Here is a 26,372-nt window from a genome sequence, read left to right as displayed (position 1 = left end):
ACGACCAACTAGCTCGTTTTCCCTAACTCTCAGAGTTCTAATGATCTTTAATAGGAAAGTGTTTTGGGGATAGTTTGGAAGGGAAAGAGAAAGTAACAGCCCCAACAGTAATATTATACGATATTATACATGTAATTGTCCAAAAAAGGGGCAATTTTAGGGCAAAACTTTCATTTGACTAATCAGAAGCATGAGATGTGGTTATAACACCCCTCCGGCCCTACGTGGGAAGGTCTGCGTGCAACCTGTTGATGGTCCTCCCACTATAATGCTGGCCGCCGTCGTATAAGTAAAATATTCTTGAGTACCGCGTAAAACACCAATCAAATAAATAAATACATTTAACACCCCCTGACCTGCGAGCAAACCTTCAGATATAGTCTTCATGACAAGTGTAACATTCACTTGTAACTGTTTCCATATTTCAAGTGGAAATGAACCTTTAATATTAAACTAATTGCTGCAAAAATTACTAACGTAGTGAAGATATTCCATGAAAAACATGGAGCCAGTGTTACTGTAATTCTTCAACCATTTCGCATGTTTGCAAGATATTTATTCAAGAATATTCCGAGGGCATTATTCTGAGTAGACTGATAAAACTATACTTTCTTGGAGGCCCTGAAATTGGGCAACACAGCCAATGCAGATTTATCTCGAAAATCTAAGTGAAAAGGTACATAAATCACACTGGAAGTTGCTCTTTCATATGCGAAAATACTGAGGAATTAGGGATATACATTCCACAAGAACTTTGTGCTTAAGCTCTGCACACTTTCTTGAGGGTTTAAAGAAGAGCTTAACCTAATTTCAAAGCAATGTTCACGTACATCTATAAGTTTAGCGTAAGAGTACTTCACAAAATTATCATTTACTAACACTATTCTTTGAATGAATTAATCATAAATAGTTAACATATGGTTTATAAAAAAAAAAAAAATAGACACTGTATTCTTCTCACTTAGAAAGTAAACCTTGTATCAAGTCATTTATACAGACTGAACATCTCACAGACAAGACTTCATATTACAAGCACCAATGTCAATTCCTACATTATCTGTGCAGGATACAATTCATATGAAATCTCACAGATAATCAAAATTACCTTTACAAATCATACAATAACAAAAGGGCCAATGTTAAATCTTTAAGTACATTTAGGTTTGCGTATAAATGATGACTTAATAATGCAATATATGTACTTCATAACTTTATGAAGTCTACGACAAAATTTACAATTTTCTATATTTGTAACACAACAAAAAGTGCGTTTTTTCCCACCATTCCCTCACACATAAGAGCTGCTAATTCGCAGAAATATTATAGAGGTCATCAAATTAAAATATCAGAAAATAACTCCTAAGAAGTAAATTTAGGCTATGAAGTCATAATTAAACAAGTCATCTGTGTAATAAAATACCCAATGTGAAACATTCGGTTGAAACAGTGCATTCTAATAGCATGAAACAGTGCATTCTAATAGCATGAAACAGTGCATTCTAATAGCATGTAAAAGTCCTTTCAGCCTTGTTTCCTTAATGCTGTACTGAATTTTGCTGACCACTTACAGAGGCTGAACTGGAGATGTTTGGCGAAAAAATCCTTAATATTCACTAAATAAATCAAATTTTCTGTATGATTCTTAAGTTTGAAAAGTTATAATGTGACTGGCTTTTGGGAATTTTATCACCAATTTTAAACAGTAACACGAGCACAAACGACGCTGATCTTTTGTGAAAGGTAATTATTTGGGCTATTCTAAAATAATATGAAAAGCTTCATTGGTGCTGATTGATTTTTTGGGGGGCAAAAAAAGTCTGTGGTATAGCCTTTTTAATGAATCAGATCAGTACTCCAGAAATTACACAATATTATTCACCATTCAAAGATTGAGCAATTTTGTTCTCATGCTACCCATCTACTTCCAGGCCCGTTTGCACTTAAAATGAAATGTTAACAAAAGCCATCAGCCAATTTTTTTTTTTCCAAAGTAAACAGTGATTTAGCCCTTGGCTTATGTTTGGTGTGGTGTGTGTCATATCAGGTCAGATAAGAGAGTTGGCAGATGAAATTGGAAGTAGGAAAATTTTGTGGCGCATAATCTAGTGCAATCTCACTAGCCCGTCTGGAATGAGAATGTACCTTGTACAACTAACACATGTTAATGTCACTGCCACGTTTAAAGCTATGTTCCTTCATTGCTTCCATCAGACTTCAAATCACATCATCTGAAACGCTCAAGGTACAGACACAATAACAGATAAACTACAACTGTAATTCTTTTTCACGGATAGATTCAACACCAAATGTCAAAAAAAAAAAAAACCCTCCTCTGGAAGCAACAAGTCTAAAACTGTGCAATGATAAAGCTATGGGTAAGACACAAGTAAATGTTGACACAAACTCTGTGTGTCGTACATTGTCTGGTTTTTGCAATACCTGATACATGTTATAACACTTTAATAGCGCCTGGAGACTGATGAGAGTGGTGAGCCAGGCCACAGCAGGACGGTCAGTGGAAGATGAGGTCCTCACATTAGATAATCCCTCAATGTTACAACTCATCAGGAAGGACAGTTATTGTAAGTTTTTTGGATGGCCAACTGTACATCTTGGGGCTGGTTATCTGAAACATAGGCCAAATGATATAAACATGAGACCGTCAATATCCAAGGTACCACTGTTTTTACCACAATGAGACACTGTTCATAGAATAGTTCATACAAACTCTCCTTCAAGGTAACACAAGAACTACACTTTGCTGAAGTACACAATTTGCACCTGCTATAGAAATTGTTCTCTTGTCTACTGTACAATATAGAATAAGTTCAGGCTCATGAAGCCTTCCTTAATAGACTTAAGTCACCCTTAACTCTTAATCTGAGGTCGAACACTAATTTTCATTTCAGTCAACAGTTTCTAACACAACTCTCCATATTAAAATAAAAATCCTTTGTAAACGAAGTCATCATTTTGAACGCAGTTAACTGTTTCAAAGTTAAAAATTAGGCTGAGAAGTCTAAAACAGCACCGTGATCCTGGGGCCTTAATCATGCCTAGTTCTCAAGATCATAATCCATTCTTTATTCATATCCATATAATTTTCACCACATCTTCTGTAAACCACTTGGACACAAAATAGCTGTATGTGTCGGTGTTTAGTACTTCCCAAATCAGCAGTCAGCCTTTCTATCTGAACCATTCTGATTGCCTCTTACTGGCCTATTCAACAAGGAAGGTTATCTCTGTGTATCTTTTTTTCTACTACCTGGGGCATATCATTTGATATGAAAACAAGATATGTTTCTTGAAAACAACTAGATTTAACTATTAATGATGGTTAGATATTTGTACAACCTAATGTTGTTATCATCAAAATGTGCATTTCACTGTGAGTGAAAGCATCCTCAGCAACAACATCATTTGTGACAAATCTTCTTAAACTAGACATCTGAAGTTCACTGAATAAGGTTTTTTTGTTTCATTTACATTACTGAAATATTATTTCCTTTCTTTTCTAAATGGGCGCGTGCAAAGCTGAATCGGGCTCCAGGTGTACTGCGTTACCAGTTTGTCTACAAATCCTTGTTGCTAAGTCCACAATGAGCAACAGACTACACAACTTGGACCAGAATTACTTCAGGTGGGGAAGGTTGCCCATTACGGAGTGTTGAAATGAGGACAAATGTTGCCCTCTGGGCTGACGTTGTGTGGTACTGACCTCATCCACACTGGCCAGCTCATCTAACTCCATCATCATCTCCTCCAGGAAATCATCCGTCAGCAGCACCTGACACACACAATAACTTAAACTTATTCACCAGGTCACTAAGAGACATTTCATTCAAACTTTTCTGACATGTCTAGTCTCTCATGACAGACACATATAAGACTTCCGCAAGACCAATTTATACTTTCAAAAAAGACAGTAAGATGGTAAACATTTATCAGAAATGTATGGAATCTATATCACTGTTGAAGGGAAAAAAACTGTAAAAATAAAGTAGGCATCATTCGACAGAGACCAATGAAGCTATTATCTGAAAATACCTTTTTTCGTTAGAAGGAAAACCGGGCAGAGCCTGGGAGAAACCCACGGCCATCTGCAGGTTGTGTGTCTCAATACTTTCACTAACTAACTAACTCACTAACCCTGTCCAACTCACAACACGAACTGTCACCTGTAAACCAGACCATTAGTTACCTGTAGCCAAGGTCCATGTGCTGCATAGGGGTGGTGTTCATCAGCTATGGAGCCTACCACACTAGTGGACACCAGAGTTATTGCTACATCATTCAACACACTCTTAAATGTAAAGTGTCGGCCATGTTTCAATCTGCCTCTGTAAACACGAGCAAACAAACAGTGGTCAACCACCATGACTCGCAGAACATAGAGCCATAAATTAAAACTGATATTCAACTTGTACAGTACGTCCATTCATATCTGACAAAAGACTAACAAACGTTTGCACTATGCTTAAGACATACATGTATTATATGCTGTCTTATGTTATTTCCTTCTGTTTACGGTAGCAATAATCATGATGTTCTGGATGACAGTGATATTCATGTTTATAGTGATGATGAATTCTTTTTTGAATTCTTCCTTATTGTTACCAAATATAGAAATGTATACTGTAAGTTTACTATACATGTCCTGTGTAAAATAACAAAAACTTAATAAAAAAAACTGATATCTATGAACTATGTGAAATAGCACTCTTATCGCTGAACGAAATCCCAACATTTCACCTTGAAAAAAATCATAAAAGCAAATCTAACCAGCAAACAAGTTAAAATCCTATTTGCAGACATAAGAACCACAACAGAATCTCTCTCATAACAGTACTAGCAGGGTAAACCCTCAACAAGATAAACTTATGTGAGTGTATAAAAAAAGACATGTTTACCTGAGAACTCCAGAAGATACACTTGAGGGTTCAACAAAATAAATGGATTTCAGAGCTTGCGAAGACAATCCTATTTGAGAGCCAGAAAAACTTATTTGAGACCTCAACTTAAACTTACTTGAGAGCTCAAGAAGATTAACTTACTTGGAAGCTCAAAAGATACTCACTTGAGAGCTAAAGGAAGAAGTGAGGCTGCCTCCAGGTTGAATTTCAAATGAACTGTGTCCAATGTGCGAGTTCTCATCAGCTCAGATGGGCCCTCAGAAGATATTGTACTGTCAAATGACTCTTTCCTTGATGTGTTCTGATTGCTGAAATCACACAGGAATTTTTGAGAGAAGTTCAAAAGATGTTTCAATATTGTGAATATTTCACAAATCCTCCCAGGATGTGGAACTGCAATCTGATTCAACTAAACTCAACAACAGTGTATCTCAACAACAGTGTATCTCAACAATAATGTATCTCACCAACAATGTATCTCAACAACAGTGTATCTCAACAACAGTGTACAGGTTTACATGGAACTGTTTTATCAGCCAGTCTATGTACATGTACATGATGATGTACTTGTATGTACTGAAGCTGGAAGTTTACTCAGGTTTCTTTGTCCTGCCTCGATATTGGCCTAAGCCTACGGAAATTAAGGTAATACATCAATGTAGGTAATGCTTTGTTAGGGGATTTATCAAATAACTGGTAGAGGCAAGATATTAACTGTGAATAATTCATCTGTAAAGTTTCTTGTAAATTTGAATCATTTGAATTTGCTTCTGAGCATTGGGAAATTTAAATAGCAACATTTCACATAGTCCCATTTTGCTTTAGTACTTAATTAAAGTCAATACTGGCTGTAAGTGGAAAGGTCTGCCAGGAACCTGCGGATGGTCGTGGATTTCCCCCGGGTCTTGCCCAGTTTCCTCCCACCCTAATGCTGGCTGCCGTCATATAAGTGAAATATTCTTGAGTACGGTGTAAAACACCAATCAAATAAATAGAGATAATTGTATGAATTATGAAAATATTGAAGTGTAATTAACAAACCACGTAGCAGAATTACTTCCCTTGGAATGATTAATTTTACCGATTTAGTACATATTACTACATGTATATACAGGTATGGACATACTGGTCTATGGTACAGGAGTCAGAGCTGTCTTTCCTTTCAGACTTGACAGGGGGGAGAGGTTTTGTACTTTTTAATCCTTTCTTAAGAGCAGCTTTAATCTGTTCAGACTCTGAAGAAAAATCAAAAGCAAAAGTCATCCATTTAGTACAGTGTACCAAAAGCTTGCAGAAAAAACAGATAAATTTGGTAGCAATACATAAGCTCAAAGCATAAAATACTGAATCAGGGATGTGATTATGGTAAAGAAAAAAAAATTAGAGTTAAAAAAAAAGTTGTTTTAAGCTACCAAATCACCTAATACAAAACTTACATGTAATTACTGGATATATCATTGCTAAAAACAAGTATTACTACAAATAAGAGATGGTGAAGAACACTAGTGAAGTTGTAAACGTCTCTGAATCGATTATTCTAGCTAATAATACACATAAAATATGTTCTTTCAAAATAAATTGTTTTGTCTGTTTCAAACAGAACTATGGGTTTGTAAACATCACATACCCGCTAAAGTTGTGAATCTGATAATATACAGTAATTACAGTAATATGTATACATAGCATTGATGATCGAACATTCCCAACATGTTATTTTGCATTCTAGGTCTGTAAAACTTCTGGTCAATACATGCAGCATTTTTTGAGATACCACCTCTAACATTTACCTCAACCTTGACCAATACACAATACCGTGTCTTGAAGTTTGTAATTTTCAGTATGTAATATTCCCATGGCCAATCAATGATGGAACATCCCTCTCAGATTATTGTGCTCTACATGTGTGGAAAATCTGAACTGAATACATGCAGTACTTTTCAAAACACCACCACCCCTAACATTTTGTTCAACACTGCTACCCTGTTATTGGACGCCACCGGCACTGTAGATAGGACATAAGCTATGCCGGAAAAGTTTCAGCACCAAACGTAATATTGTATTACATCTACTTGTCTCTAAAAATGCTCTATTTTTTGGACCAAATATTAGTTCATTTATTTAAACCCACCCTTGTTCATGAGTATCATGGTATTTCAGCCTGTCACACAGCCTACCGTATTCTGATATCAGTGGTCTTTCCACTTCATTGCTGCCTCTGCGATCTCCGTCAATGAACTTGTTTTCCTTGTCCTCCTCGTGGAGGCCTGGGTGCAGATTGTCAGAGTCTCCAGTCTCTTCCCAGGAACATCTACTGCTCACTCCGCTCAGGTTAGAACCTTCCTGCTCGATTCCACTGTCTACACGTTCCTGTAATTAGTCCACACAGCCAAACTCTCATCTCTAGAAAAATAGGTTAAAAGTCAGTAGTTACACCAGCTCAAACTAAATAGAGTAGACAGGGTGGCCTCAATGGCCAGGTGGCAAGTGAGCTAGCACCTCTCTGGTCGTAAGTGGGACGGTCTTCCAGCAACCTACGAATGGTCATGGGCTTCCCCTGAGCTTTGCCCAATTTCCTCCCACCATAATGCTGGCTGCCATAATATAAGTGAAATAGTCTTAATTACGGGCTAAAACACCAGTCATAGTAAATAAATAAATATGCACATTTTGTGCCAATGGAGAATGAATGTCTGTCGAAAAGCACGCAGCTCTAGCTCTATCGTCTCACACCATGGTAATATTTAGCCCTGTTATAAAACGACAAGTCTCCCACAGTTGAACTGCAGCATGAATCTTATTGATTATTCTTGAGAATGTCTTACCTGTAATGATGGATCTGTCTCAAATATTGTCTCGCCTCGTCTCATGTCTGTTATCAACCAGGGCCCACCAGCACTGCACCATAAAACATGAACAAATACAGACTGACAAAGGTGAATGTTTGTGATGAATCAGCAGAAACCACACTATTTATTGACTGATTGACTGATTGTTGAGACAAATTCCATCATTACATTGAGTTCAAAAAATACTTTTCATCATAGTAGCCATCCTTCCTTGCTTATTGAGAGGGCCAGATAACAATGGGAGTGTTCTTAGCAGCAACGTGAGATTAACTGTACAAGAATCAAACATCCAGTACATGGATAGAAAGTATCTTACACAGGTGTGGAGCGCAGTAACTCTATGACCCCGGGTCCATTCCAGTGCTGTGCTGCCTTCAGTTCTTCCTCACACACCCCTACTATCTGATAACACAGAAAACACACATACAATATAGCTATTGCATCAGTCATTACACCAACCAGTATTTCCCCATATCTGATAACACAGTCACTACACTGGCTACTATACTCCACAGGGTATCTCCCAATACCTGATAACACAGCCACTACACCAGCCAGCACTTCCCATTATGGGAAATCACAGGTATACGTATACCTCACAAGCTGAACCCTGGATAATACTTTCACATATTACACTGTACACGATTTGTCTATTTATTTATTAATTTGATTGGCGTTTACGCCGTACTCAAGAATATTTCACTCATATGACAGCGGCCAGCATTATGGTGGGAGGAAACCGGTGAGAGCCCGGGGGAAACCCATGAACATCCGCAGGCTGCTGGCAGACCTTCCCACGTACGGCCGGAGAGGAAGCCAGAATGAACTGGACTTGAACTCACAGCGACAACATTGGTGGGAGGCTTCTGGGTCATTATGTTGCGCTAGCGCGCTAACCAAATGAGCCACAGAGGCTCCCTACGATTCATGTATGACAGAAACCAGAAATCTGGTAGTGATATTAGGTAATTAGATGGATATTAGATAATTTTGTGAAATACAGTAGCAAAAACTGGCAGTATAGTAACCCAAATCATCATCTTCTTCTAGGCAAACAGTAGACAATGTTGCAAAGACAAATATCACTGTAGGCATTATCCATGTGTCTGAAAACACATGGTGCAGAACACATGCTCCACTGTGCAGATTTACTTCTGAATTTGACAGGACTGTGTCTTTGGAATCTCACATGTACACCCTGTTTTAATTTTAGAAGCGTATGATCTAATTTTTTAAGTATACTTAAGCCTGTACGCCCCTAATGCATATCACTGCTTTGGAAGAATTTTATTTGATACAAAATTCGAGCTAACTTAATAAAGTACAGTTAAAAATGTATTAATAGTATGCTTGGGATTTTAAAATATTACCTGTACAAAAGTGACAGTTCCAAATGGAGAGAGGACTGGTTGTAGCTGAGCATCCTCTGTCATAAGCATGTGCTGTACACGAGACTCACTGCCATCCAAAGGGGCGTGCCACGACACATGGTCACCACTACATAAGGTGTTATCTGCCAACACAACATGACATGATCATACACAAGCCTGTGTCATGGCTCACCCTCCCTCCCACATGGTCACCACTACATAAGGTGTTATCTGCCAACACAACATGACATGATCTTACACAACCATGTGTTGTACACAGTACTCACTGACATCCAGGGAGGGTGAACCACTACACATGATCATGATATGTTATGGCTAAAAAACTGCCACACAAACTGCTCATTCACTAAGTTCACTAAGTGCAATAAAGTTGAGATATAAAGCTTATCTTTAGATACATGATTTATTTACAAGATTTAAAAGACTAAAATCTATTTTTCAGGTATGGGACATACAAAATTGACAAATTATAACAGAACACTGTTCAGATCAGGCACCATTCTGTAGTCAAAATTGTTGAGAATTTAAGCTAAGTTTAAAGTCATTCACTGTCATATGGCATAACATTATATTTGTCTCACCAGACTGAAAAACATAGCGTGAAAGAGCTTGCATCAGAGCTGCAGGCCAGGTGGGAGGGTTGGACTCATTGGGTTCTCGTCGGAGCCGGAAGGTTAGCTCAAACCCAAACCCACTTGGTCCTTCGTTACCGGACGAGCCTCTGTAGTGGGGGCTAGAGAATGAAACAGTTACATGGGAATAAAATGTTGGCATATAAACTTGTAGATAAATTTAAAACAGGTGAACAAATGATGAAACATACATGGTACCCATTTCACAAAGCCAGTGGAGGAAATGGTAGCATGTGGCTACTAAAGTAACAAGTGGGTGAGTGAGTGCTTGGGGTTTAATGTCGTGCTCAACAATTTTTCAGTCATATGACGACGAAGGAATCATTAGGGTGTATGTAATGTACCTCCTTGTTGCAGGACGGATTTCCACCGCTCTTTTATCTAGTGCTGCTTCACTGAGACGACTTACCGAAGGCAAGTAAGCCGCCCCGCCCGAGCCATTATACTGATACAGGTCAACCAGTCGTTGCACTATCCCCTTCATGCTGAACGCCAAGCGAGGGAGTTACAACTTCATCTTTTAAAATCTTAGGTTTGACTCGACCAAAGTTTGATCCTGGATCTACCGCTCCCGAAGCGGATAAAGTAACAAGTACATCTTCATGCATTATACACTACTGATGTGCATCACCATGGTATGTATTACAGTATGTGTGTGTAATGACATGATGATACCATGAAAGCAGTAACGCACAAAATAACTAATAGGAGAAAACAAGCTCAAAGAAACAAAGGCTGATTGAAAAAAGAATTTCACAAGTAAAAGTTTACTCTAATTCCTCAACCTTTTTGCATAAGAAAGAGCAACTTTCAGTGCAATTTATGCACTTCTTCCATATGATTTTGAAGATAAAAAACTCCACTGGTTGGGTTGGCCGAGTTCAGGACAAAAAGTACAATTTTATCAGTCTCTACAAAAATGCATTCAGAATATGCTTAAATGAACACCTTGCTAACTTTTGAAAAGGTTGAAGAATCGATGAATGATTATGTCTTATCAACACATCAGCAATATTTCAGCCATACTGTGGCGAAAACAGGTTGAAGAATTGAATTATAATGAACAGACATGGTGTAATGATTGAAGAAGTGGTAAAATTTATTATGTCATGGAAATCAGATGTTGAACTTACTCATGCACTCGTCCATCTCCATGAAGATCTGATAGACCAAAGCTGATGTAATGCCAGTGTGGAGGAATGCCCCTGTCAGTATCCCCAGGGTTAGCATACATGCTGATGTAATCCAGGGGGTCTGGCCCTCCAAGCCTGCATGTACATGTAATACAAAGAAAACATCAGTCACCTCTGTGCTTCCTGTTGGTATGGTTGAGATATCGCATCACAACATTCAACATTATTTCAGTTAGTTCACATTTTAGAGTCGTAATGTCAACATGATAACAGTACTGAGAACACTTTCACACAACTTCAACTCAAGTCACATTACTCATCAGTGCAAAACAGTAACACAACATCTTGGATCACAACAAGGTACATGTATATGCTCTGTCAAAGTTAAGGTATTTACAATTTCAATGTGCTTTTCATCATTAAGTAAGAGGAAATTTAGGAAACAAAAAAATGGCAAACAATTTCAAACCTAAGGTGATCTAGTATCCTTAGCAATGTTTATAAATTCATTTTGTAGTATTTTTATTCTAATTAGTCTGTGAAAGTCATATTCCAATTCAGTATAAAAGAGGGAAGGCAGGAGAAACAATTCTGAGAAAACCTGGTGTATGGGTAGTTACAACTTCAGGGTTGCCATTCACTGTGGCACTTCCAGTAAATACATTTGACTGCAAAATTATTAAAAATGATTCAGAGTAACTATAATTTCAAATTCAGCTGATGCTGTAAAATGAGGTTCATATTAAGAAGTTATGCTACTAGAATCCCTCTGAGTGACTGTTTGGGTCACTCTATTGGAATAAAACACATGTTACAGTTCAAGTTCCTTTCGGTTTTTTAATGTGCAGGGTCGTCCGGTTTGGGTTATGGTTTTAAGATGGTCTCAGTTTTAAACTGACCAGAAAACTCGAGTCTTGACAGCTGATGATGAGACTATTTCATTCATCATGTAAATAAACACAATATATTCCACATTAAAGCCAGGCAATGATCTTTTAGCCGAAGAGGTTTACACCAACTTTGGTATGCTCATTGTATTCTGGTTTGAAATTATCAGATGTTAATAGGGGGTAAGTCGTCAAATGCAACTGTCAGCCATAGGTGGTAGAATAGTCCAAATGCTATTTATACCTAATATATATTACAAGGTATACAGCTTCAATGTCTCGCACAGAAGACCAAACTAAAACACGGGAAAATAGTCCAAAATCAACCAAACGACATTCATTCAAAAGCTCACTGATGTTTGTTTGCCTACCATACACCAATGTAAAGCCTAATGTGTCAGCTTTCAAACAAATGTCATTTGGTTGAGATTGGAATCTTTTTCCGTGTTTTATGCCGTTATGCACAGTTGGGTCTTTTGTCCAAGGCATTGAAGTAATGTACCTTGTTAAATGTATTGCATAAATAGCATTCAGACGATTATGCCACCTATGTTGTCATGTTGTCGGTCTATGGCTGACGAATACCAGTGGAGCATATGACTTTGTAAAGTAGTTTTAGTCTGTAAGCCACAATCTTCATTGGTTTTCTGATAAAGAACAAAGTCATAGAGTTATGAAAATGGCCTATACGGGAAATTATCTGAGGAGGGAGGGTGGGCAGAGGCAGGGGGGGGGGGTATGTCCACTGATAATGTCTCACTGCCTGTACCAACACTGTCTATACCCCTAGTGTAAGAAACAGAGTATGGGGAAGACAACAGTCATTAATTTATGGGCAACCGTTGTCGTAATAATTTTGCTGAAGAAAAAGCTTAAAGAGAGAAAGACATTGAAAGAAAAGCTTGAAAACTAAGCCACTAGACTCTATGTGTGGTCTTCTGCTCTGAGCACACCACACAGAGAGAAATGGGTGCCAGCTACCCCTAGACTAAGAGTCTGCCAAGCGGTCAGACATAACCAAAACAATGCCCATCAGGTGTAAAGGGCCCCTGTTTTTCCTTACCAGTATTTAACTAAAGCTGTCACTTGAAGAGGATTTGGTTGGTCTGGGTAAAGACGACGGCATGCTGAATAAATCGACTCGAGACCTGGTGGCGTAATGGGTAAGGTCATCTGTGACTGGGAAAAACACTGAGAAAAGACGTTCTCTCGTTCCTCCATTTCTGTCCTAGAAGGCTGTTGAAACAAGTGGCCAGACTAGCTCCCCCCTTGGTATTTGATTTACTTGAACTGTAACATTGGTTAACAAAGAATTTGTGCCCCTAAAAAATCACTCTGCCTCCAACAAAATGTTTATACATAATAAAAGAGACAGCCACTTTAGTCTTTGTGGTGATTTATTAAAGCCACGATTAAAGCATTCATGAAATGTTGTAGACGCGCGCACCAAAAGTAATAGCATCCAGTAGACCACCCAGTAAATAAAGGTTAACAGCCTGCTATTTCACACAAGGCCGTCGGTAGTAGACCCAAACGGCACTCGGGCAGCATAGGCTCTTATTACCTCCCTTGCTTTAACAACCTACATGTTAATCAGGGTCAAGTGTCTGCCAACTCTGGGTTTCTCAATGCACAAACTAACGTCCCGGGCCTAGATCGGGACGACCCATATGCTGAATAAGATATTTGCTATGTTTTATCCAGTTTTTCATGTTTCGTTTGTTTGATTACATTTCTTTTTTCAGTTTCTATATTTTTTCTTTATTTGTCCAATTCAGTCCAGAGACAATGATGGCAGCCGCCGTATAAGTGAAATATTCCTGGGTACGGCGTAAAACACCAATCAAATAAACAAATAGTCCAGACCCTTGACCCAACTGACATGTAGAACAAGGGAGATAACGAGGAGCTAGGTGCTGGACTATACCACTTTAGGGGTATATAGTTAGTATAGAGCTCACAGCCCTAACTAAACTTAGTCTTATTAGTCTTATTTAAACTTGGTAATGTAGTAAAAAAAAAAAAAAATAACAAGGAGCATTTCTGTTTGTTTACGGAGATAGATTAGCGGGCTGCGAGAGACGGCTGTTGTCAGTTGCGCGTACCCTTTCAGCAAATACCCATAAGGCAGTTCACCCGGGAGGCTCTGTCATTAGCGCTTCCGGTTAAGAAAATCACTTTGTAAAGGTAAATGAAACGTCTGCCAGAGTGTAAAAGAAATGGAGTCCTATGATGTTATCGCCAACCAGCCCGTTGTCATAGACAATGTAAGTGATTCTACTGTCAGCTGTTGTATGTTGCAAGGCATATAGAGTCAAATTGCACCTAGCTGCACCCCAGCTGCAGAAGCTGCTGATCATCTTCGGTTCTGACTCATCCTGTTGCTGCTGTGTAACAACAACAACGAAGCTATCCTACATCAGAATCCTGCTTTCAGTTTCATGTCATTGTCCAGTCTTTGTTTTTGATCTAATTTAGCTCTGTCTACTGATGTGTCTCTTCCTCTAGTCATTTACAAAGACTAGCATGAGCATTGTGTTAGTCAGAGCCCCTTCTCAGATGTTCATTGTGAAAAGCAGGTTCTTCAATGAATTAACATCAGTCTACCATGCGACAGCAACCTCAGTTTTAAAATTCCCTTACTCTTTTGCAAGTGGTGCAGGACGCAAGCGTCCTCTTTAATCATCCAGTAGAAGACCCATCCTATGCAGATTCTGCAGCAGGCAAGGGGCGAATTTATTTTCAAAGAAATCATGGTTCGAGATTTTTTGCGGTTATTATGTCTCTTACTGAGACCTAATAGACCCCAAAATGTGTGTTTTTGGGAACATAATGTACCTAGACTAATAGTCAATCTATGGGAATTTACCATATAAGTTATTCAGCTCTTCAGATGCATGGCTGGGGTATTCCAATCCTGGTTCAGGTCGTAGTCTCCAGAGCGGTTTTACTGATACTGGTAATTCTGACCCCTGTTAAATGTTTACAAAATTACAATAGGATTGTTGTACAACTGGATTCAAGCTTAGTTCTGTCAAAAATAGAAATAAATCTAACCACCACTGAGGCTGATCTAGGCATTTGGGTGTAGCTAAATTTAATGCTTCAGTTTTGAAGTGGTGGCTTCTGAGATGAGAGCAGTTAGCGTGGATGTAAAAATTCTTCAGTTCTAATAAATTCAGAGAGAAAAAAAAACTATGTCATAAGAATTTTAAACATTGCCTGATGAGATGCCGTGCTCCCATTAACCTTCGGCATCCCTAATGAATTTTCCACTGACTCTGATATTTGTAATTTAGCAACAGCATGCTGACTAAACGTTAACATGAATGACAAAAGTGTAGTTGTATAATTTGAACAGCGTGTCTAAGTTGGCCAAAGGTCTGCTGGGGAGACGAATGTGGTTTGGGCTGGGGCTGTATGTTGTTGTCTGACATAAATTGTGATACTGTCACTGAATATTACACGGCTTGTAAATCAACTGATTTTACATCTGTGGTGGTTCGTAAATGATACATACCTGTCCCACAACATTTTGTGAAATGGTCCTTCGGCCATACATGAATGAACGGTGAACAATCTCAAAATGATGTCTTCTACAGTAATTCTCTGTCATCATATGTCACTTCATGGAGTGATTGGGTAAAGGCTATGTCACAACTTTGGCCACGCAGTCTGACAGCAAAATGTTGGATTGGATAAAATTCTCAAGAGGGCTGCCTCGATTCACACCAGCCATTTGTGGAGTGTTGTCATTTTGATCTACGTGTTATTCAGTGAAATCTCATTAAAATAATAAAGTATGATACTTTCTAGAAAGCTTGACTATCCTGCTTTTGACTGAAATATGTTTTAGCCAGGTGCTGTCTTGCCCTTTATATCACTTTATTTATTTTTAACTTTCAGGGGTCTGGTGTGATAAAAGCTGGCTTTGCTGGGGACCAGGTTCCAAAGCATCACTTTCCAAACTTGTAAGACTATGAGTCAGTTGTTTTGTTTTATAGTATATTTTAATAGTATGTTATATGTTATTACTTATTTATTTTTTATTATTATTATTGATTTTATTTTATTTTATCTTTTTGTCTTTTTAAATGCAATACTTGTACCGGTAACAGATTCAGTGTTTGTAGAAATATGTTATTTGCTAAAGATTTGTCCTGACGCTAATAAAACTTTTTCATGTACTTGAGACTGTAATATGTATGTTGAACCTTTTTATATATCTCTGAATGCTTGAGCAAGTGAAAGAGAATATGCTTTTTTTGTGCTTTTTCCCCCGTCAGTATTGGGCGACCCAAACATGTGCGTGTTATGGCTGGAGCTTTGGAAGGAGATATTTTTCTTGGACCAAAAGCTGAGGTAAGTAGAAATTGAATCATTTGTTACTTGAAAGAGTAACTTGTACATTTACACATGTATGTCAGAGCTTACAATAAAACACCCTGAAGAGAACCAAGCTGTGAAGTAAGAGATTTCTTAAAACTGAAGGATTTAAGTGAAATTTGCTGTATCCTGTCCTATTTCGATTATTTTTATTTCAGATAAAAAATAGCGTAAACTGGAACGTGTGAATACACGCAACCAGTCTGGTGTAATGTTAACCAAGGTACACCACATCTGAATGGTAGCTTGTATTTGTACATTCTAGTTTATGCTGTTAATTAATTTTTTTATTTGACGTGGGAAGGCCTGCAGCAACCTGCGGATGGTTACTGGTTTCTCCCAGGCTGTGCCTAGATTCCTCTTGCCATATTGCTGGCCGTTGTCGTATAAGTGATTCCTTAGTACGGCGTAAAACACCAGTCAAATAAATAGTTTTTATTTCAGATAAAATGAAATAAGACTAAAATATTTTTTATTTGAAGTAAAAGTTGTGGCTCACTGGATAAAGATCCCAGCGTGGGGATCGGAAATTCCAGTAAGCATTTGAAATTTGGACATGCCTTTACTTCTTCAGTGTTATAATTGAATTCACAGACGACTAAGAGTCTAGAACATTACAATACGTATTGTCTTGTTATTTTGACTTTTTTTTTGTTTTGTTTTGTTTTTTCTTAATGAAAAATAAAGTGTAGAATGTGTTTAACATGTGATTGTTAGGAACACAGAGGACTGCTGACCATCCGTTACCCCATGGAGCATGGCATAGTGAGGGACTGGAACGACATGGAGAGGATATGGCAATATATCTACTCCAAAGATCAGCTGCACACATTTGCTGAAGAGGTTTGTACACGTACTTGTATGTATAATACTTATATGATGAGGCGAACCACGTGTCCATCCATCTAGGATTGGTTCATGTCACTGCAGACTAAACCCTGTGTTTATCTGTGCCTTTTTTTCTCGACCTTTATTATTAGCCGCAGAAGCTTCGTAATTCAGATCCATCCAACATACTCGTAAATTCTCAAGTGCATAGTAAACTCGTCCTGCTTCAAATGGTAACAAATTCCAAAGACAAATATGGAAACTTGTCCCATCTCTACAGCCCTGGCCATGTGGAGACACACCAAACATTAACACTGGTGGTAAATTTCCATGCTCTGTCTTCCATCATTATGAGATGGTGATCCCAGAATACACCTTTTTTGAGAATCCTTGTGCTAGTCTCCCTTGAATTTGGAAGTTTTATTTCGTTTTTTGATAAAAGAGGACATTTCGGAAGTAATATTGAATAAGGTTAAAACTGGTAAAATTGCACCAGTTGTAATATTCTTGAAATGTGTAAGTTTGTTTTAGTATTGCTATGCTCAAAGGTATCATGTCTTCTGTTAAAAGTGTATACGTATGTTTCAGCATCCAGTGTTGTTGACAGAGGCTCCACTTAATCCCAGAAGAAACAGAGAAAAAGCTGCAGAAATATTTTTTGAGACCTTCAATGTTCCAGCTTTATTTATATCCATGCAGGCGGTATTGAGTTTGTGAGTATTTTATTATACCTGTGGCCATTAGTATATAAAGCTTAGTCTGATATGAAAAAGGTCCATAAAGATCAATCTCTCTTCCACTTCTTTATTCCCTCGATAATTTATGAACTTGAAATTGAATCTTCAATTCAAGTTAAATATACAGATATTAGAGTTCTACTAGCAAGCCATGGTTTTGTTTTCTGTTATTATATGTAGAATATTAATATAGAATAATTCATAACTTGTGACTTCATGGTCATCAACAGAAGGCCTTAGTTTGAGTTGAACATTGTTGCCAAAGAACAACACAGTATAACCATAAACATTGGTGACTATCGTGTTTTTTTTTTCTCACCAAAATTTTGATGTCAAAATAGGTAAAATTAATGTTTGAAGTAAGTTTTACTTTGAGCTTGATCATGCAGTGATCATGGTGACTGTTCTGTGTGTAGGTATGCAACAGGTCGCACAACAGGAGTAGTGTTAGATTCTGGCGACGGGGTGACCCATGCCGTACCCATTTATGAGGGCTTTGCCATGCCACACAGCATCATGAGGACAGACATAGCTGGCCGGGATGTGTCGCGCTACCTCCGATTACTTCTGAGGAAGGAGGGACACAGCTTCCACACCTCTGCAGAGTTTGAGATTGTCAGAATGATCAAGGAGGTAAAATGATGTCATCCGACTACACTCATGTCATGTCTTTGAATGAATGTTTTTCATTTTAAAATATTTAGAACAGGATTATAAATGTAGTGGATAGGTGATGAAGCTTTGTGTGAGTTGAATGGTTTTCATACATTTCATTTTGTATCTAAATCTGATAACCATATATCAGCATCGGTATAGGAACATAGGAGTTTGCATGCCATGTCAGTGTGGCCCTTTGTAAACTTCTTTATTCACATTATGTCTCTTTTCAGAGAGCCTGCTACTTGTCACAAAACCCATTGAAGGAGGAAAGTATGGAAACGGAAAAGGCACAGTATTCCCTCCCTGACGGTAGTACACTAGAGGTGGGTTTGTACTGTAGAGGTGGGTTTGTATGGTAGAGGTGGGTTTGTACGCTTGAGGTGGGTTTGTACACTAGAGGTGGGTTTGTACACTAGAGGTTCGTTTGTAAGCCAGAGGTGGGTTTATAAACCAGAAGTGGGTTTGTACGCTAGGGGTGGGTTTGTACGGCAGAGGTGGGTTTGTACGTCAGGGGTGGGTTTGTACGTAAGAGGTGGGTTTGTACGCTAGAGGTGGGTTGGTACGCCAGAGGTGGGTTTGTACCCTAGAGGTGGGTTAGAACGCTAGAGGTGGGTTTGTACGGCAGGTGTGGGTTTGTACGTAGGAGGTGGGTTTGTATGCCAGAGGTGGGTTTGTACCCTGGAGGTGGGTTTGTACCCTGGAGGTGGGTTTGTACGCAAGAGGTGGGTTTGTACGCTAGAGGTGGGGTTGTACGCTAGAGGTGGGTTTGTACACTTGAGGTGGGTTTATACGCCAGAGGTGGGTTTGTACGCCACAGGTGGGGTGGTACGTAAGAGGTGGGCTGGTACACTGTAGGTGGGCTTTACATAACAGGAGGGTTTGGGCTAGTTCAGTTGAATTAAACGTTGAGGTCTTTTTCAACGATTTCTGATATTTACCTGCCTCAGTGTTTAATCGTTGAATTAAAAACATGGTTGGCCCATTCTGCAAGGCGCTTTGCGGAGAGAAGAGGACCATTAAATCCACTACCAAACTGCAGCACTTGCCGATTTCTGGAGGGCATTAAAGAGAAAAGAACCTTTATCACCACGTCTGCAAGCGTAAATCTATTCCCAAGTCGAAACGTTGTTGAAATTCACAGCAGAAGTATTTCCTTCTCACTGCTCAAAATAACTTTGTGCTGTCATGGCGAGTGCAGTGTACTTAAATCTCGGAACTGTGAGCCAAAAGATACGGAAATTAACCTAACAAGACAAGACCAGGCAACTAGTCTTAAGTGACAGTTTTACCAAATGATTTCATCAGTCGTCATGGATGGGAAATGGAAAGACAAATTTGCCCTCTTAGTCGAGGGAGAAAAATTAATTCTATAGGCTATAATCAAGGCTTGCGGCTATCGTGTGTGCATCTGCTTCGCTATGCATGTTTTCTGCCCATGAAGGGGATAGTTCAACAACTGGTTGACCCGTGTCAGTATAATAGCTCAGGTGGGGCGCCTTACTTGCCTTCGGTAAGTCGTCTCAGTGAAGCAGCGCTAAATAAAAGAGCAATGGAAATCCATCTCGCAACAAGGAGGCACATTGCATGCACTCTAAGGATTCCTTTGTCGTCATAGGACTAAGAAATTGTCAGGTATGACTTTAAACCTCAAGCACTCACTCACTCCACTTACCTCTGGCTTGTCAAATGGACATCATAATGTCTCCTCTTCCCACACAGTTTTGTGACAGTAATCCTATCAAGTATCATTTGTAAGGAAAACATCCAGGTAACATGTATATGACACATGTCATTTTCATGACTGGGCATGTAATTGAGCAAGTAAATACAATTTTGGCAATATGCCTATAAGCGGATCGTAGACATTATTTTTTCGTAAGTCTCATTGAATTTTTCGGAATTGGGGTTTTTGTTACATCATAGTTATGTACTATTTGAAACAAAGTCCAGGAGCTTGGCAGTAAGTAGCAGCTACATGTATCCAGTGTTGTCAGCATTTGGAAGTACCAAAGCGATTGAATTTCAGTAATCACACTGATTAACTGTGAAAAAATCACCTGTGAAATTTTTTGCAAGGTTAGCTGCTGTTTGATCATTACGAATGGTCTTTGTGTATTTGGAAACTGACGAAGTAAGCTTGATTATGGCATATCAAAATATTTCTCAACCCCATAGTCAGTATACTTGGCAGTTGCGCTTGTGTGTTGGGTTTGTACTTTTGAATTGGGAATGTAGATTAGAGTTGGGTTTGCACACAGCAAGAGAGTTTCAAATTTATTCCAAGTAGGCCATTGTATTTTGTTTTACACAGGCTAGTTCTACTCAGTAAAGGCAGGATGGAACACTGTCAAGCAGTGTTTATAAAGCCATGTTCACACGTACTACATTGTAGATTATACCATTCTGCCACACATACTATGTACATGTATGCAAATAATGGGTGTGTAGCAGGAAAGGCTGACCACATCTTACTGTCTAGTCTGCTCAACTCTGTTCTGGGATGTTACAGCTTGGACCAGCAAAATATCGAGCCCCAGAGCTGTTGTTTAGACCTGACCTCATTGGAGAGGAAAGTGAAGGCATCCATGAAGTTTTAGGCTACTCTATCCAGAAGTCAGATGTTGACCTGCGGCGTACTCTGTTTAACAATGTAGTTCTCTCAGGAGGGTCCACGTTATTTAAAGGTAAGGTTTTGTTTGTTAATACACTCGTTTTTACTAAATTGTTTGAGAGCTACTGTACAGGCTTTGAACAGTGGACTATAGATACAGTTACATGTATATGTCTTCAGTATATGCGAAATGTAAATTAAATAAATTAAACCCAAATAAATTGAGAGTAGAATGTTATGAATTGGTAACAGCACGGAATTTAGAATTTAACAGCATGTAGCTGAAAAATTCTAGAGTAAGGCAATAAAACACCAATCAAACAAGTAAACTCATCGGAAACGTCTCTCTTAGTTATGCCAAGAGAGAATCATAAAGCTAGATCCCATCCAAAGTTGTTAACATTTTCACTTTACCTAATAAATTGTTTCTGTGTTGCAGGTTTTGGAGATAGATTGATAAGTGAAATGAGGAAATTAGCTCCTAAGGACATAAAAATCAGGGTAAGTAGTTTTGGCATCTTCATCTTACTCCAGCCAGTTATTCTTTATTCTTTGATGTTATCCATCTTCTGATCCATCACCGCCTTCTCCAAGCAACCACCACTTTATATGTTGTACTCTCATTGGTACGACTCCCAGTACATGTAGCAAAATAAGCTGTTAGCATGTGGAAGTACTGGTGTGGTGGAATTGAATCAACCACAAAAGTTAACTGTGACTAATCCACCTGTATAATTTCTTTCAGGTTAACTAATTGTGAATCATTGCAATTTGCTTCTGTGCTTTGAGAAGCTTACAAAGTGAACTCCACATATGCTGTAGTGCTAAAGTTTCATAGCTTCCACTATGAGTGAAATCCTTGCAAAGGGAAGTAACCTATGTATTACGAAAAGACGGAATTCCGTGGTTGATCAAATTCCATCACAGTGGTACTTCCAAATGAACAGTTCCCCTGATACCTTGCATCAAGGGAAGTAACCTAGGCATTACGAAAATACGGAATTGACCTTTGGCATGTGTTGTCCAGTAGACATAACAATACAAACCGTGAATGTTTGTCCTAGGTTACAGCTGTTACTATTTTTAAACACATCACCTATATTCAGCTTTCTGTAAACTAACTTGCACTCACTAGTGCAAGCTATGCGCACCATATGGTCAGATGCCCATCTTGTCGCAGAAATTGTAGCGTCAATACTTTTTCTAATTCGTAATGCATATAAGTTTGTTTTTGAGACCAGGATGTGGTTGGCTCTGGTGATGTCACAATTATTCATCTGTCTGAGAGGTCTCAGCCATTGTGAAATGGCATTTGTTCGCAATTACTTTACAATAATGATGCTGGTGTCATTTGTCTTTCCCTGTATGGATATAATCTTGTGGAGACTTCTGAAAGCTTCTGAAATAGTTGATTTTTCTTCCTTTTACATGTGTATAAAAACTGAAGAACCATAGGGTCCTTTTTTTATGAATCTTTATTATAAATTTCCATTTGACAGATATCTGCACCTCAAGAAAGATTGTACTCAACATGGATTGGGTAAGGTTCTTTTTATTTTTGGAAATGGTTGGTAATCGCGTGCCTTCCACTAAATATAGCATGCTTTACAGTTACTGCCTGAGGTTGAGGTGCTCAAGATCACTCAGATGACCCCTGACTAAAGACGACTAAGACTGGGTGATATTATAGCTTGGACAGTGAAACCAAAGGCGGTAACTAACTTATAGAGTGGTTTCATTATTTGGCAAGAGTCATTTGTTTCATCAAATTGCCGTTATAGCAACTAAAGTCAGACAAATTTTTCTGAATATTAAAATTCACCTTAATTAATTCATATGTGACTTGTATAGGCTTGTAAAACTGTGTTTCAGTAATGTTTTAGGGATATTGGTGTTGGTCTAAAGGTGTTAAGAATGCAGCAAATTTCTCTGTTTATATAGCCTTCAACACTTTTTAACAGCAGAACTTCATCTCTATTGAGGGACTCAAGGAAAATGATATTTCTCAACACTGCAGTTTCTCTGAACAAATGCCACAGGCCCAAAAAAATCCCAGCAATGTATTATGTACTGCTTTAAATAAATAATTTTTAGCAGATACATGAAACAACTCATTTAGAAACTTTAATGGATTTTTTCTGATTATTGCAAATAACAAATTTGTTTGAGAAAATAAATCCAGTAGCTTGTAAAATTTAATCCGCTATACGGAAAATGGAAACATCTTTATCTTTGATGCTATTGTTGAAAAGTGTACTGAGAAAAGATAGTACGATGGTATGATGATGGCCTGACCTGGCTTCCATAGAAAGATTTAACGGGACCAGTTTTCTAGTGCTCATACTAGCAGTACCAGATGAGGTACCAGATGAGGTACCAATAGCTCAGATGGTAGAGAGCTAGATTACAGACTTAGAGATCCAATTTCAAATGCTGTTGAATGAATGAGACAAGTATCAGTATTTCACCTGAATATGTCATTTGAACACCCAGTACACATCACTTGAACACCTGTGATCTGCTGGCAAACCGGTAGGTACGAGGATGAAAGACCTGCTGCAAACATTGGCGCCAGTGTGTAAATTTTGATATCACACAACAAGGTGAAAATGTGCATATCACATGAGGGATGTGACAGTTTGTCACGTAGTAAACTCTCACATGTGGGATGTGACAGTTTGTCACATAGTAAACTCGCACATGTGGGATGTGACAGTTTGTCACATAGTAAACTTGGCAAAGGTGGGCAGTTTACTTGGTGCATTTTGGTTTCCCCAACCAATAAAAGGGACCATCATAGTATAAGTGAAATATTCTTGAGGTGTATTCATGTGGCATACAAACCTAAAACATACAAATACATGTGGATTTCCAGCCATGGCCACGTGCCATGTGGACAATGCCATAACTTCCACTATAACTTGCTACAGTATGGTTGAAATATTGCATATGTGTTCTTAAACTCTCATCGATGCTGTCGCTGTGAGTTCAAGTCCACCTCATGCTGGCTTCCTCTCCAGTCATAAGGTCTGTCAGCAACAGATGGTCATGGGTTTCCCCCACCATAATGCTGGCCGCCGTCGTATAAGTGAAATACATGTATTCTTGAGTACGGCGTAATTCAACAATCAAATAAATAAATAAATAAATAAGGTCCTCAACTTTAATCATTCATTTCATAAAATAAAGTTCTTTCAAATCTACTCTATCTTTATTTCCAGTGGTTCAATTTTGGCATCACTTGACACGTTTAAGAAGATGTGGGTCTCCAAGCGAGAGTATGATGAAGATGGGGTGAAGGCAGTACATAGGAAGACATTTTAGCGCATTGCTTACTGGTATTATTATATAATTTGGCTGTAACTCTCCCCTGACATCTATGGCTGTTGGGCCGCAGTGAAGATGGGTCGAATCAGCAGGCTGGGCTGTACTGGACTTAATAGAAGCAGAACAAAGAACATTGTTTGGACAATGGAAAAGCGTTTTCTTTATTGAATTTCTTGAGTGCTGGGGTTGTCCCTGAAATCAACAGGGGACAGATTTCTCTTGTAAATCTTGTATAGCTTATTTATTGTTGAGTTTTTATATCCATGTGGTCAGCAGAAATTGAGAAGCATACATTATCATGTTTGTCATTTCCTCGATATTCCATCAGTGACTTGCACCTTGCCTACACTTACGTTGAATTCCAGTCAGAACTCATGTCATTCGATTCCATCTCATTTCCCTCTTCTAGGTCGTTCTTCCCCAGAGAGCACTCACATGTTTTTATTAGTGTTGATACTTGTGCTGTTTCTCTGTTTCATGCATTATATATTATGCCTTGTAGCATTTCACTTTAAGCATATTTTTGGGTACAAGGATTCAGAAATCTTTAAATTATTGTAGCTTGTACTTAGATATAATTACACCACAATTGTTACTTATTATATTTAGTAATGAAGTGGTAAACAAATTTCCTTGTTTTGCTGGATTTTGCCTGCTAGTCAACTCTTTGGTAGGACATGTTTGTAGGATCTGCCATTTTATACACCACTGTGCAATTGAGGCTTTGTTTGGCAGTATATGACACATAACCAGTCCTGTATTTCACCTAAAATTTGGTGTATAAAAATGCTCTTTCAGAAGCATATGAAGACCTTAAAATGATACTTTTGATGACAGAACTTAATTTTTTCTTATAAGGAATTCATCAAACTTCAGACAAAAACTCCTACGTGGCCCTCTAAGGTAGATGAATATGTCAAAGTCATGGAAAATGTGTTGCTTTAAAAATGCTAAACTTCAGGTGAAAAACAGTATTTAAAAGTTGTTTACCATGCAAGCTCCTCTGGCAGCGGCTATTACCTATATAAGTCTTCCAGGCTTATATAAAATAAGAATGATATAAGTAATAACCGCAGCGCGAGGAGCATATTGATGATGATAAATTTGGCTAATTACCCAAGATCTGTGGGATTACCTCAATCTTGTTTATGTAAGCAAGCAGGCTATTTTGTAGAGAAAGTCAAGGGGTTAGCAGAAACTTTGTTCAAATAGGATTGTTGATTTCTTTAACATTAAGAATGGAGCTGAAGATAATTACAGTGTCAAAGATCGATGTACTGCACATGATGTGTACATACAATGTACATCTGCTAGATAAGATTGATTTTTAAAACTGGTGTCAAGATAGCTACCAGACTAAGCAAACGGGAATCCAACAACAAAATTCCAGGTGAGAGTTACTGAACATACTAATGGCTGATATTTTTCTCTGTGTTACCTACTGCCTAATGGCAACCTCAAGAATTGTTCATAGCCTTGTGAATGGAACAGCACCTTTGGTGGGGGAGGGTGTTGACAAGAACTTCCAAAATATGAAAATACTGAGATGTGTGCTGAATAACCTGTTACACAAACATGAAGATAAACAAGCAGGGGACGTAATACATGTAACATGTTCACAGTTTGTGAGCAGGGCGCTGTTGATCAAAAGCGTATTAGCTAATACTGGCAGTAAGTCATATTATATACTTAAAATTTTAGCCGAATTCAATGCAGTAGATTTAGTTCATATTTTAATATACTGCTATGCAGTTATTTTTGGGCCGAATACAAAATTGAGGATGCGGGCCAACAGTTAAATCTGATATTGTCTTAAAACAGTTTTTAACAATCAGGTCTTGGGCTTTAAGCAACTTGTAGGCGAGGGCAGTTTCAAATCTACCATAAATTGCCATGTACAGTTGATTTCAATTCTTTTAAGAAACTTGTATATAAATGTAACAAAATTAAGAATTTCCTTTGGTACAGTGTAAAGTTATGGTGCATTCTGTTCAATGCTGGAACTGGTTGTTGTCGAG

The 26,372-nt window shown here is 38.3% G+C and overlaps 2 protein-coding genes across 2 annotated transcripts; one reads left to right on the top strand and one right to left on the bottom strand.

The window, feature by feature from the left end:
• Window positions 1-1,468: 1,468 nt before the first annotated feature.
• On the bottom strand, window positions 1,469-13,027 carry LOC135466585 (suppressor of fused homolog). Its single transcript, XM_064744140.1, has 12 exons — window positions 12,869-13,027; window positions 10,919-11,053; window positions 9,735-9,886; window positions 9,133-9,275; window positions 8,079-8,164; window positions 7,739-7,811; window positions 7,091-7,283; window positions 6,043-6,151; window positions 5,081-5,224; window positions 4,205-4,343; window positions 3,722-3,790; window positions 1,469-2,626 (listed from the first exon to the last, which is right to left on the bottom strand). The coding sequence occupies exons 1-12, from the start codon at window positions 13,024-13,026 to the stop codon at window positions 2,555-2,557; spliced, it is 1,473 nt and encodes a 490-aa protein (XP_064600210.1). The 5' UTR covers window position 13,027; the 3' UTR covers window positions 1,469-2,554.
• Window positions 13,028-13,972: 945 nt separating this feature from the next.
• Window positions 13,973-25,854, top strand: LOC135468578 (alpha-centractin). Its single transcript, XM_064746914.1, has 11 exons — window positions 13,973-14,072; window positions 15,712-15,776; window positions 16,092-16,167; window positions 16,909-17,034; window positions 17,608-17,732; window positions 18,173-18,389; window positions 18,647-18,739; window positions 20,926-21,100; window positions 21,467-21,528; window positions 22,527-22,567; window positions 24,249-25,854. Exons 1-11 carry the CDS (start codon window positions 14,025-14,027, stop codon window positions 24,349-24,351), a joined length of 1,131 nt encoding a protein of 376 aa, XP_064602984.1. The 5' UTR covers window positions 13,973-14,024; the 3' UTR covers window positions 24,352-25,854.
• The last annotated feature ends 518 nt before the right edge of the window (window positions 25,855-26,372 follow it).

Source organism: Liolophura sinensis, chromosome 6, assembly GCF_032854445.1.
Source record: "Liolophura sinensis isolate JHLJ2023 chromosome 6, CUHK_Ljap_v2, whole genome shotgun sequence".
Taxonomy (NCBI): domain Eukaryota; kingdom Metazoa; phylum Mollusca; class Polyplacophora; order Chitonida; family Chitonidae; genus Liolophura; species Liolophura sinensis.
Note: the sequence above shows the minus strand (reverse complement) of the source record. Positions and strands in the feature narration are given on the sequence as shown.